Genomic DNA, 14,259 nt, shown 5'->3' with positions numbered 1-14,259 from the left:
TGGGGGCAGAATTCAGGTCTTGCTTTCGCCACTTTGAATCAAAGAAAGCCTCATAGGTATTACTGTGGAACTCAGGAGGAATCTGCATCATTTTTAGTTACAGCAGAACACAGAAGCCGCACTCAATTTGTTTAATTTGAAGAGAGTTCAGTCAAAGGGCTATTTACCAAGGTGTGGACAGTGCACAGAAACTACAAGAAATGATCTGGCATCCTGGAGCTAGTAGCAGCTGGGTGTAGCTACCACCACCCGTGGCCCCGAAGGAGGAAGGTGGGAGCAATTTCTGGAGTCTGGAAGTAGGCTGTATGGAGCCAGTCATGGGGACAGGATTGCTTAGTGGAAGCTGTGACCTTCAGTCAAGTGATACAACCAGCCCACAGTGAGTGGCAGAAAGGGAAGTGGGTCGGGGGAGTCGATAGCCCTGTCTTGGTCCTGTTCCTACTCATCTCCTGCTTGTGTTGTCTATTGGTAAAACCCACCTGGAAACCAGACGACTGGGAAGTTTACCATATAGTCCAAACAGGTCTGCTTCCCAGGGCTTAGCGCAGAGCAGAGTAGACAGTAGTTTTTTTTTTTTTTTTGAGACAGAGTCTTGCTCTGTCACCCAGGCTGGAGTGCAGTGGTGCGATCTCGGCTCATTGGAGCCTCCGCCTCCCAGGTTCAAGCAATTCTCCTGCCTCAGCCTCGTGAGTAGCTGGGACTACAGGTGCGTGCCACTACCCCCAGCTAATTTTTTGTATTTTTAGTAGAGACGCAGTTTCACCATGTTAGCCTGGATGGTCTCAATCTCCTGACCTCAAGTGATCCACCTGCTTCCACCTCCCAAAATGCTGGGATTATGGGTGTGAGCCACCGCGCCTGGCCTGAGAGTAGATCTTAAGTGATGAGTGGAAGATCAGAATTCACAGAATTTTAAAGCTGGAAGAGACTTCAAGAACCAGTTCATTTCTCTTATTTCAGAGATCAGGAAATAGAGCCACAGGCTTGTCAGTGGCAGAACTGTAACAAGGCCTAACAATTTCCTCAGTCTGTGTGCCTCCTACCCCACTATTCTACTCATCCTGTAATTTGGGAGAAAGGAGAGAGAGGAGGAAGGGCAAGAACAACTAAAGAGTAAAGCTTCAACTTATAATAAATGCTTCGAATAGGTGCTCAGTTATACAGGTAACGTTAGAGGGATTTTAACGAGTTCACAATTCGGTTGTGCTTAGTTGTGTGGCTAACTATGTATACTGGTAGGAATAATGATGGAAATTTATATTAGGAAATGTGTGATTGCACCTATAGTTGGCCTGATAACCAGGAAGCTGAAATAATGCAGCTTTTGTTCCCTATTGACACTGGCCTAGCTACAGGGCTCTCTTTGAGGTATAGTCTCAAAAGCTTGTTTTAAACCTTGGCTCTGAGGTGAAGTCTGAGTCATACTTGGGTGCCATGTTCCATCAGCAGAACCATCCTATAGCTCAGAGACCAAGGGAAAGAGGGCTAATTTGAGCTCACACACATGCAACTCTCATATAAACATTGATTTACACATACAAATATACATCCAGATACATAGGCAATTACCAACTAACAACATTGACCTAGAAATGATCCCTATATATCAAGAAGTTGGAAATGGTATTGGCGTTTATTGTATTGCCCTTCTGTTATAATAACCCTTGAGAAATGAAAGACCTAGAACAGTGCCTTTGTTTTGGATCAGTGGAGTTAGAGAGTTGCAACTCATTATTGGTCTGGGTCATTCATTAATGTCATTAACAAATGTTCATTGTGCACCTACCATCATGCCACATGCTTTGCCAAGTACTGGAGGTAGATAAATAAGACATAGTCCCTGCCTCATTTCATTAGGGTTTGCAAGAAAAGCCTTGTTACTAGCAAAAGCAGTGAGTGTGACTTCTGCCTTTCCTGTACTTCTATACTCCTTTCCAGTACTCTTTGTGATTGAAGATATTGATTCCAAATCTGACGTGTGACTATTCTGATGTCAGTAATATGAGAGTTGTATAAAATTTGGTGGCTATTTGGTGGCTGGTAGGAGGGAGGGAGTGAGGAAGTAGGTGCTGGCTCTCCCTGGGATTAGAATTTAAGTATCATTTGCATTACCCATGAGATTGTCACTTACAGACTTTTTAAAACAACCTATTTCTAAGGTCAGTAGAAATTGTGCTAAAGCCAGGGAAGGAGGTGAGAGGGAAGAAGCTCTTTGACTCCTTTCTAAGTAATTGGAGTCAACAGAAGCTCCTTATCTGCCTCTGAACAGAATATATTCACATTCAATGAATAAATATCAGGTAACTGCATTGTGCTAGATGCTTTCAAGTAAATTGTTTAATATTCACAACAACTCTGTAAGGTGAGGATAATAATTCCCATTTTATAAAGAAGAAAATGAGGTCTAGGTAATTTAAGTTACTCTCTTCTTTCCCCCGCCCAAGATAAGTGTCAAAGCCAGGTTTCAATTCTAGCTCTTTTTGACTTTAGGTCCTTGCTTTCTTCAAAAGATTATAAGGATCTTCTAAATGATATTTTATTACTTTTGTAATTTCAATCTGCCGTTTTCACTACTATTTCCTACTTATCTGTTCGTCCTTAGCTCATTACTCTCCTGATCTCTTAGGTAGCACTGGGCATGCTCTGTCACAGCCCTCTCACATGATACTGTAATTTCCTGTTTATTTGTCTTGGCCACTAGTCTAATGGCTGCTTGGAGATAGGATCCCATTCCCATTCTGTGTTGGATCCTGTCTCCTAGCAGGTTCCCTGGCCCATGGAAAATGTTCAACAAACATTTATCAAATGAATCGATCTTCACAGTGATTCTGTGAAGGCAGTAGTTATCTCACATTTTGCAGATAAAGGACTTGCAGTTAGAGAGGTAAAGATCGCACAGCAAATTAAGAATAAATGTTAAAAGTGAGTCCATTAACTCTAAAGCTTTGCTCTCTCCATTACAAAACAACATGATTATTATTGCAAAAGAGGCTTTGTGGAGGGATGCGGTGGCTTGGAATATGTCTAGGCTACAGAGCAGATTGTTTTGGGGGTTGGGGCTTGGAAATAGCCTTCTTCGACACCTACATTTTATTTTATTTTTTACTTTTTATTTTTTTTGAGACAGAGTCTCGCTCTGTCACCAGGCTGGAGTGCAGTGGTGCCATCTCAGCTCACTGCAACCTCTGCCTCCTGGGTTCAAGCGATTCTCCTGCCTCAGCCTCCCAAGTAGCTGGGACTACAGGCGCTCGCCACCATGCCTGGCTAATTTTTGTATTTTTATTAGAGACGGGGGTTTCACCATGTTAGCCAGGATGGTCTCGATCTCTTGACCTCGTGATCCACCCACCTTGGCCTCTCAAAGTGCTGGGATTACTAAAGGCGTGAGCCACAGGGCCCGGCCATTTTATTTTATTTTTTTTCTTCAACTTTTAAGTTCTGGGGTACACATGCGGGATGTGCAGGTTTGTTACATAGGTAAACTTATAAATGGGAGCTGAACGATGAGAACACATGGACACATGAATGGGAGAAAAATACACACTGGGGCCTGTGGGGTGGGGAGGGAGTGGGGGAGAGAGAGCATCAGGAAGAATAGCTAATGGATGCGGGGCTTAATACCAAGGTGATGGGTTGATCTCTGCAGGAAACTACTATGGCAGACGTTTACCTGTATAACTCCTACTTTTAAATCTCCTCTAGTGCAGGCTGTTCATCTGCAGCTCTGAACACCACAGTTTTCTGGGTAGATGCCTATAGGTTTGGTGGTCTGTCCCCTATTCCCTGCTCTCTCTGGTCCTTCCAGTATCTTCCTTTGACTCCTTCCCAGTTGAGATTTTCCTGCTGCCCTGCTCCTGTGCTTCTCCTTTTATCATCTGCTCATTTTCACTGCCCGTCCCCCTCTTAATAGATAGTGACAAGCCAATAATTTTTATTAACACTTGAAAATGCTATTTTGCTGTTAAACCAATACACACAATTGCCCTAATCTGCTGCCAAATGGTAATAATCAGAATCAGGTTTCAAAAGGTTTGGATTTCAGCAGTGCCCACACTGTCCTTGGAGGCCTATAAATTAATTATAATTAAGAACTGCGTGCAGATATTAGGAGAGGAACTTTGAGCAATTTTGATGTCTGCTCTTGCAGCATATTAAGGAAAAAAGAAAAACCCGTGAGTGTTTGCTGCTGGTGAGAGTACTGATAATCATCTACGTTTGTATTACAAATTTCTATTAAAATGCACACATGTAAAGTGATTTATAATCCTTTATTAGTTATCTGTACAAACCTTGTATCAAGAATCTGGGTGACAGTAGAAGTGATACTTCTGCTTTGTGCATACAGCAGGAAAGAACAGCTCGGATAGAAAAACCTGGCTTGAGCCACTGGAAGTGTTGTAAGGACAAGAAGGAGCCCAGGTGACAGGTCTGGTTGAACCAAGAATGAGAAGGCTCTTACTCGGGAGAGGTTCCAGGAAAGATTTAGCAGAAATATTGCTGCCAAGAGATCCAGTATCACCTTTGCTTTTGGCAGTGATGGGGCCATCTTCTCCTAAGGGTCTACAGGAGCTGGGGGGCTTAGGATGGGCGTCCTTACCTGCATTACGTAAGAGGACTTGTTGGTTCATCTGCTGGCTCAGAGATTTGGATAATCAAAGCCTGTGTCTTTTCCCTCTCTCCCATCTATCCTGCTCTTCTCTCATCAAATATTTTCCAAGAAACAGCTTTAATGAAGGTTTTGATTTTCTGTTTCCATTATTTATGTGGCTGTGATATGTTGAAATCCATTTGGGGTTAATTCTCTGCAGGACTATATTTAGGTGAGTAAATACCCCAACTCCAGGACCAAGGATCCCTGTTTATTGTCATGTGGGTCACTCAATGACAAATGAATTGGGCATGTATCTAGCATGTCCAGGGAGATATTTCTTTCTCCACTGGTTTCACAGGGGCACAGTCTCAGCCCCTGCCTCCATGCCCCAGACTCTCAGGATTTCTTACCTTGCTCCTTTCTGAAGAAAGAGCAGGGCAAGTGAGCTCAAAAGCTTGAAAAGAGTAATGGATGATGGTAATAGTGTGAGAGGGAGGAAAATAACAGAACACAGAAGTGTAGGTTCCAAGTCAATTCAAATCAAAGATTGGTGCCTTTTATGTGTTATTTCTACAGACTTGGATGATATTTAGTAGTTTAGCAGACACTAAGTGCATTTAGAGGATTGAAATTGGATTTTTAAATGCCCTGAATATATAGATGCCATTTGACAAAAATAGATATTGGTCTTCTACTTAATAGTGATATTGAAAAGTAGATGTTTGTCATCTGTGATACTCACATTTCCTACCTGAGATGGTTGATGAATGCATGTATTGCCTAAGCTAAGCATTCTGAGTCAAGATCACTTCTTTGGTTCAACATTTGCCCTGCTTCTCCAGATTTAAATTTAGAAGGTATAACTTAAAACTTTAATTGACTTGGAACTTACAATTCTTAAAAATGTATTAATTAAAAATTATTTTGGATCTGTTCTGCAGAATTGAGTCAACCATACTTCTTAGTTCATAACACAGTTTCATTATAGGTTCAGATAAGGACATTGTGTTTAATAGTTCTTTGGGTACTTTTATCCTTTCTTATACATTTTAGAATAAATTTATAGCATTTCTTTTAAAATCTTATTATTATTTTGATAAGAATTGGCTTGAAATGATAGAAAATAGAACTTAAAATACTATGATATCACATTCATGAATGTGGTATATGGTTACATTGTTTGGGTCTTCTTTCAAATCTTTTAATAAAGTTTTCAAATTTTTGCTGTAGAGGTCTTGTTAAGACTTTTGTTAATTACTACATAGTTTACAGTTATTGGATGTACCCACCAGGTAAAGGCTGACGATCTCTTGATTTCCTATTATCAAAGAGTGATTTTTTATTTGTTTGTTTTAAACACAATTTAACATTTCTATCATATATATTTCCCTTAGTCAAGTATGTTATCTGCATTTTTTTGAGATATTCATGTAAATATCTCATTTAGTTCTTTAATGTGGTGAATTATTTTGATACATATTCTGAAGTTAAGCCATTCTTGCATTTCAGATATAAACTGCAATTGATCATGGTGATGATGATTACTATTTAAAAAATATACTGTGTTTTAGTTAGCACTTTTTTTTTTTTTTTTTTTTTTTTTTGATTCGGAGCCTTGCTCTGTTGCCAGGCTGGAGTACAGTGGCATGATCTCAGCTCACTGCAAGCTCTGACTCCGTTGTTCAAGGGATTCTCCTGCCTCAGCCTCCAGAGTAGCTGGGATTACAGGCACGTGCCACCACACCCAGTTAATTTTTAGTATTTTTAGTATTTTTAGTGATCTGCTCACTTTGGCCTCCCAAAGTGCTGGGATTACAGGTGTGAGCCACCGTGCCTGGCCACTAATTTTTAAGGTTTTTTTTTTCCTTTATGTCCATAAGTGGAAGGGGTTTATAATAATCTTTTCTTACAATTATCTGAATCTAGAATCAAGCTTTCCGTCTTTTTCTTTTTGTTCCACTTTTATGAGCAAGGCTCGTTTCTTCCTTAAAAGGTTGATATACTAAATCTATAAAACCATCTGTACCACTTTTGCTTCTTTTTATTTTGGCAGAGGTGGGGTGGGCTGGTGGGATGATTGGATGGGGAGTGGAGGACTAGGGTAGGGAGTAGTTTTGTCGAATTAGGGGTGTGGACTTTAATAACAATTTCTAAAATTTCTAAAACTTAATTCAAATGTTCTACATTCTTTTAAGCCCCTTTCCCTATTTGCCATTTTTATTATATATTACACATTAAATGGAAAAGTAACTAGTTTTCATAATCATTATTTCAAAATTTCTATTATATATGTTATTTTCTCTTTCATTCGCATTTTCTCTACTTTTTTCTTGATTCATCTTGTCAGGACTTTACGTCTTTTAAAAGATCAGTTTTGTTTTTTGCTTTTCTTTGTCTTGTGTTTCATTCATTTGTTATTTTCTTGTTTATTAGGGTTGACTGTTAAGTTTTTAATGCAGTAAGTGAAAACTTAATTATAATTAATCATATTTTATTTTCTTGGTTTCTTATAAATGTATTTAAAAGTGTATTTTTCTCTGTAAATGCTTTAATTGTGCTCTAGAAATTCTGAAATTTAGTATTTTTATTGTTATTCTGTTCAAAGGAATTTTAGTTTCCCTTATGATTTCCTTTTCAACCTTATAGTTATTTAATCACAAGTTTTTTCTTTTTTAAGATTTTGGATATGTAGTATTTTTAGTACCTTTACAAAGTACGTTTAATTTAATCACATTATAGAAAAATGACAATTGATTTCATATTGATTTTTTTAATCTATTGATGTATTTTTGTAGATTTAATATTTTTCATGTATGTACTTAAAAAGAACATCTATTCTCTGTTCTATATGCATTTCTAGGTATCTGAACTAGTTCGAACTTATAACTCATGCTTTAAAAAAATAAAATCTTTTACGTCTTAGTTAATAAGATCTTTTGTCAGTTGGATTTGTCTGTTTCTCCCCATGTAAATTTTAGTTGTTGCCTTATACATGAAAAGTCTATATTTTAGCCTCATATGTGTTCATAATGATTGCTTCTTCCTGGTACCTATATGTTATACCACTTAATGTCCCTTTTGATACTTTTTGCCCTTGAATTTTATTTTGTCTTGATATTAAAATTTCGATAGATACTACCACTTTGACCTCCAAAAAGGTTATACTCGTTTATACTCTTCTTGACTTCCATTGTATGAGAATTATTGTTTCACCACTCTCTAATGTGACACATTTTAAGCCTATGTCTCTTAACTTTCTGTCTTTATTGGTAGCTTGGAAAACTGGACCTGATACATAGTTCTGGCATCTTAATCTTAACTTCACTCACTGCCTGTCATATTCCAGTCATAGTCTCCTTAATTGAATCACTCCAAATAATGTCCTGACTGCATTAAGGGATGGTGCTTGGAATATTTTTGACTTAATTATTGATTAAGTCACATTTTATCCTTCCAGTTGCGGTTGCCCCAGGACTCAGTTTTCTAAGGACAGGGTTGGCCTGGCTTCTCACCCAGATGTATCTTCCCTTTGAGCCTGCTCTGAGCAAAGTGTAGACTGTTTCCTGCTATAGTTACCCTGTACCAGTTACCAGCATGAACATAAGCTCCTGTGGCCTTTTGTTTGCTATGGATCTCGGGATCACTTAGCCCAAGCTTCAAGGAGGCAAAGAGCCAAATGAGTGAACAGTCAGCTCTCTAATCCTGCTGCTTTGTTGCTAGTCCTGCTGGTGCACCCTGGTTTCTGAATTCATGGCATGATTTCAATATGCTGAGCTCCACTGATTCCCAATACTGGCCCTGGCCTGAGTGATTATTGAATCCATCTACATGACTAGTAAACTGTCAGTGGAGGTCGCTGCTACCCCGAGGCCATTATGGGACATCTTCAGGGAGTTATATCGCTCAGGGAACTAACATCTTTTGCCCCATGCGCAGTTCCTGTTAACATTCCTTTCAGCCTCTGTCTGCCATTCTTTCACCCTCACCTCCCACACGCTCACTTTGTGCTATCATAAATAGCTAGGCTCCTTGAACAGCTTCTATAGAAGCTTAAACGTAATATCCTTTGCATCTGTGGAGTATTTTAGATTCTTCAAAGCACTTCCATATACATATTTTCATTTGATCTTCACAAAAATCTTTCAGGTATGTAGGTTAGGTATATTATCCTGGTTTCACCGATGATAGCATAGAGATGGTAATTAGGTGACTCGCCCATCCTCAGGCACTGTGTTAACACAGAACTGGTATTAAAACGTCAGTTGGTTTTGGTTGGGGATTTCATTCATTCATTCATTCACTCAACGCTCATATTATACTGAGAGGCCCCAGAAGGGAAAGAGCAAGGGCTTTGGAGCCAGACAAACTTGGGTTTGAAAATTGATGCCATCCCTTATTAGCTGTGTAATCTTGGTCATGTACTTAACCCTCAGTTTTCTCATTTGTAATAAAGGGAAAGTATGACTTACAATGTTTTTGTGAGTATCTAATAATGCATGAAATTTACCTGGCAATAATAATATCTGGTACCCAGCAGGTTGAACTATTTGACTAGCAGGTCAAAAATGGTCAAATATTAACAATTTTATATGGTTCAACCTAATGGTAGAAACTCAATATTGGCCACCACTTATTGAGTCCTTCCTTATTGCATATGAGGCACTGTTAGAGCTCAAGAATATGAATAAAAGTGAGGAAAACATTTTCTTTATGGGTCTATGTCTGTATCTTCTGCTAGACCATGGTACTGAAGGATAGAATCTGTATCTGTTGCATCCTCACCACCAAAAAAAAAAAAAAAAAAAAAAGAGAAAAAAGTTCTCTAGGTTATAAGTGCTCAATAATTACTGAATTGAAAAAGTCCCTGCTCACAAGGAGGTTATCAACTAGTTAAAGTAGGTGGACACATCATCATATATTGGTAATAAAAGTTTATGTGTATTTAGATAGATACATGCAGGCTATGGTGAGAGCCCAAAGGAAGCAATGCTCAATTCTACAGGGAGAGCAAGACTTCCTAGAGCAGGTGCATCAAGACTTATGGTCTCTGTGAGGAAGGGAGCAAAGCCACTCTGCTTATCTTGGACTACATGCTTTCTCTCAATGAATCCCCTTTTAATGTTGGAAATTGAGTTTGTATTCAAAGTAGCCTCTTTGTCTCACAGCCCCTCTGCTACTGTTATCTCCCATAATGTATTGCTTTGTAAAGTGCTTTGCTGTAACCTGAGTATAAATGAGATGCTCTGTAAAACCAGATGCTATTCTTTGGGTGTCACAACTAGCCACTGCATAGCCAAATATAATATATTGTGTGAGACAAGATAAAGGAACACAAGAGATACTTTAGAGAGAGCAAATAAAACATCAAAGTGGGAGAGTGGAGTGCATTAAAGTTAATAAACTGTCACGGCAGAGTGGGCCACTTTTAAATGTGAAGGAAACTAATTTAGTGACTTGTAACTGTAGGATTAGAATACCATTGGAATGAAGTTAGCTTATAGTTTTGCCAAATGGTAAATCTTTTGGCTTTCCTTGAGAACCAGTCATTGGAATTGAACTGTGTGTGTGTGTGTGTGTGTGTGTGTGTGTGTGTATGTGTGTGTGTGTACTTTGTCCACAGCTCTTTGTGGTGTCAAACCCCTTCTGTCTTCCTCTGAATATCAGTACTACTCAATTGCCTATCTAGTGTTTTTTTCCTTTAAGTTCTGGGAGGAGGAATTCAGGCCCTGGTTCTTCTGCTAAATTGTGTACAGCCCATCAGCAAAGGTTTCCAGGGCTCATGGAGTCATTCCTGTTTTCACAGAGACACTGAGATCAGAAAACTGTCAGGAGTAAACTTTGCTCAGGCATGAACCACTGAGCTACTCATCTTATTTGCGAGAGAGAGAAAAGGCAATCAATATAGGTCTCCTTCTTGGCAGTGTTGAAGGATGACTATACCAGTAAAAGTTCCAAAATGTTTTCTGCCAAGAACTGGATTGGATTTTGTGCTTCTTCAGCCACAAAATGTCCCCAGCATCTTGCTCCCAAATCATTAATGCCCTTTGCAGTCAAGACTGACTGCTCAGCTCGAACACTTCCTTATCTTTCTTTATTCAATACCGTCATGATTTTTTAAATTAGCTAATCTCTCAACACTTTTAGATTTTTAATCTCTCGCCTTTTTTTTTTTTTTTTGAAACAAGCAGGAGATCTGAAGCAGCATTTTCATCCTTGATTGCATGCTCTCTCTCTTTGTAGAAGAATGAGAATCTGGTTTTGGTTCTGGGTGCAGTTTGTAGAGTATTGCCTTGGAGTATTAAAATGCTGTGTTTATGTATTGGCATGCTGGTGTTATAATGCCATTGACCTTGGATAATTACATAACTGTGTTGAGCTTCTGTTTTTCTATTTGAGAAATGGGAATAAAATGTCTAATTTATAGGGTGTCCATGAAGATCAGAGAGATTATATATGAGGAAATGTCTAACACAGTGTGCAGCATATAAAAGATGTACAATAAATGATTCTTTTTAATTTTTTATGAATTCGGGCAGTAAATATGTGCTTTTGTTACATGGATATATTGTATAGTGGTGAAATCTGGGCTTTTTAGTGTAGCCATCACCTGAATAGTGAACACTGATTATTTAAAATACAGCGATATAAGCAGAACTAGTTATATTAAAATAAGAGGAGCTCTTAGAGAATAATGAGAAGCATAGAGAGAGATGGCCAAGGCTTATATTCTATAGAGCGTTATGTCCTTAGTTTGGTGCATAGAGTAAGATTTAGGGTCATATGTGGAAGCAAAAAGGAAGGAGTTCTTTGTAGGTAAAAGGTGGCAAATTATATGAAAATACGGTATCAGTCAATTTAGGGAAGTCACGACTATAGGATGGCATCAGGAAAAAAAAAGGAACATTTTTCAAATGTGGCTCTAACATTACTTCAGCTGCTAATGGTATTTGTTTAAGTTTCTGTATTTTGGTGTATAAATAGATTGGAGTAATATGTGTTCCTTATAATAATTGGTTATATGAGAGGCAGTTCCACGTAGTGTAATAGAACACATATTGGAATACAAAAGTCAGAAGATCTGGGTGCAGGTTTGTTTCACTTAATTGATTGGTTCATGGTCTTAGAACACTTAGCTTCTCTGAGCCTTGGCGTCAACATTTATAAAAATGGTGATAATAATGTTTTTCTTATTTTATTCCCTACTGGGTCATTGTAAGGATCAATTGAGGCAATGTTTTAAAACTACTAGTCATGTATCAGTTGTTCTTGTAGTTTAATATTAAGAGCCAGATACTAACAAGGTTACTAAAGAATTTTCTGGCTGTTGTCCTCATTGAGGCAAACATAAGGTGAAGGCAGCAAGAATGCAGGGCTTGTGTACTTATAGCCCCCCACATCCAGTTTATCCAGCCCATGTTCTGTTGCTCACCTCTGCTGAGCACGTTTTTCTGCTCACTTTGTCTGGTCTTGCTTTCCTTCAGCCCAAGAACAGTACAAGGGTGGGCTGTAACAGGAGGGCCAGGAGATTTGTGTATGCATACTCGCATGGCTACCTGGACCACTCACAACCTCTTTTCCTCCTTTGTCTCTGCCTGTAGCTGCCAATGACTATAGCAATAGCACCTTTTATTGCCTTGCTCAAGGATTTCTGAGACTTTTGAAAGTTTCATTTTCTCTCATTCTGCAGAGCAAATACCAGAGATAAGAGAGTAGGCTGGTAGATGGAGTTGGGTTTGGTGCTCAATGAAAGGAGATAAGGTCCTTGAATTGCAGTATCTAGCCTCTTCTAAGACAGGTTACGTGATGTAGGTCCTATTTTAACATGCTCTTTCTTTGTGTTTGCAGGGAGTCGACGAGTTGAAGATGAAGCCCAGAGCGGAGTGCTGTTCTCCCAAGTTCTGGTTGGTGTTGGCCGTCCTGGCCGTGTCAGGCAGCAGAGCTCGTTCTCAGAAGAGCCCCCCCAGCATTGGCATTGCTGTCATCCTCGTGGGCACTTCCGACGAGGTGGCCATCAAGGATGCCCACGAGAAAGATGATTTCCACCATCTCTCCGTGGTACCCCGGGTGGAACTGGTAGCCATGAATGAGACCGACCCAAAGAGCATCATCACCCGCATCTGTGATCTCATGTCTGACCGGAAGATCCAGGGGGTGGTGTTTGCTGATGACACAGACCAGGAAGCCATCGCCCAGATCCTCGATTTCATTTCAGCACAGACTCTCACCCCCATCCTGGGCATCCACGGGGGCTCCTCTATGATAATGGCAGATAAGGTAAAAAGGGGCTGCAGGGAGAAGGGCCTGAGGGTTTGTACTGAGGACTAAACCATGCATTTGTTTTCCTGTAAAACTTGGTTGTTAATGATGGAAGGTAACCAGATTGCATTGACAGCGTGGATAGGCCAGCAATTAATCCTTTTTTTTTTTATTTCTTTGAGACAGAGTTTTGCTCTTGTCAGCCAGGCTGGAGTGCAATGATGCCATCTCGGCTCACTGCAACCTCCCAGGTTCAAGTGATTCTCCTGCCTCAGCCTCCCAAGTAGCTGGGATTACAGGCACCTGCCACCACGCCCAGCTAATTTTTGTATTTTTAGTAGAGACAGGGCTTCAGCATGTTGACCAGGTTGGTCTCAAACTCCTTACCTCAGGTGATCCACCTGCCTCAGCCTCCCACAGCGCTGGGATTACAGGCGTGAGCCACCGTGCATGCTCAGCAATCTGTTAAAGATGAAAGTGAGGGAAAGGTGCTGGTATCTAGAAACTCCTATAGTTTCGAAAAGGTTTTTGTGTCCACTTGTTTGTAAATGGACTCACTGAAATGACTAAGGGATGTTGACGCTTGTAGCTCTGGGATACCTTTTCTTCAAATAGGTATATGAAAGGCATACTCTGTTATTCTTTGGCAATACATGTTCTCCCCCATACTGTTTTCAAGACTATAAAAAGAAAAATCCCTCAAGGCAGGTGATTTCTCTCCTTGAAGATACAAATGACATGGGGAAATAATTCTTGCCAAGGTATTAACGCTCATCACACACATTGATCTGCACATCCAGATGGATTTTAATCCGTGGAACCTGTAGCAACACATTTTTCTCCATGCTTAGATTTGAAGGCAATTGGGTGCACATTAAAATCACCTGAAGAGCTTTCAACACTGCTGATGCCTGAGTCCCACCCCTCGGGATTCTGATTATTGGCCTGGGCTTCGGGAGTCTTAAAAGCTCCCCAGGTGATTCTAGTGTGAAGTTAAGATTGACAACCACTGCTTTAAATCTCCAACAAATCCTAGCCTCTCCTGCGTTAATGTTAGGTTAATTGTCATATGACTAATTGCCACTTGACACTGGGGCTTATTCCCTAACTGCAGAAAAAAGCGTTTTATTCTGCTTTGGGTTGTTTTGTTTTTACATACTATCACTTATTCAGTTATTTTCCTTGCTTTACTGATTATTGTTCATTACTTAGATACAGCACTTAGTACATATGCACTGTCCTTTGCAGCCAGCCATTCACGTCTTGGAATAGTTAGTTTCACCACAAGTGCTACGTTTATCATTTTTCATCATTTTGGGTTTCTACTATTGTCATTGTCATACTTTTTATCACCGCATTCAAACCTGCCTTTAGTTTTGTACTTAAAAGACATGCTTTCGGGTTAATAATGT

The 14,259-nt window shown here is 39.6% G+C and overlaps 1 protein-coding gene across 4 annotated transcripts in view; it reads left to right on the top strand.

Annotated features, from left to right (window-relative positions):
* The window catches only part of GRIN2B (glutamate ionotropic receptor NMDA type subunit 2B), a 439,528-nt gene that overhangs the window by 103,488 nt on the left and 321,781 nt on the right, over positions 1-14,259 (top strand). For all 4 annotated transcript variants that reach the window (XM_016922999.4, XM_528744.7, XM_016923000.4 and 1 more), the window contains one exon: positions 12,437-12,865. In XM_016922999.4, the coding sequence (XP_016778488.1) occupies positions 12,455-12,865 (411 nt within the window). In that variant the 5' untranslated portion in view covers positions 12,437-12,454. The remainder of the gene's footprint in view (positions 1-12,436; positions 12,866-14,259) is intronic.

This window comes from Pan troglodytes, chromosome 10 (genome assembly GCF_028858775.2).
Source record: "Pan troglodytes isolate AG18354 chromosome 10, NHGRI_mPanTro3-v2.0_pri, whole genome shotgun sequence".
In the NCBI taxonomy this organism is placed as follows: domain Eukaryota; kingdom Metazoa; phylum Chordata; class Mammalia; order Primates; family Hominidae; genus Pan; species Pan troglodytes.
Note: the sequence above shows the minus strand (reverse complement) of the source record. Positions and strands in the feature narration are given on the sequence as shown.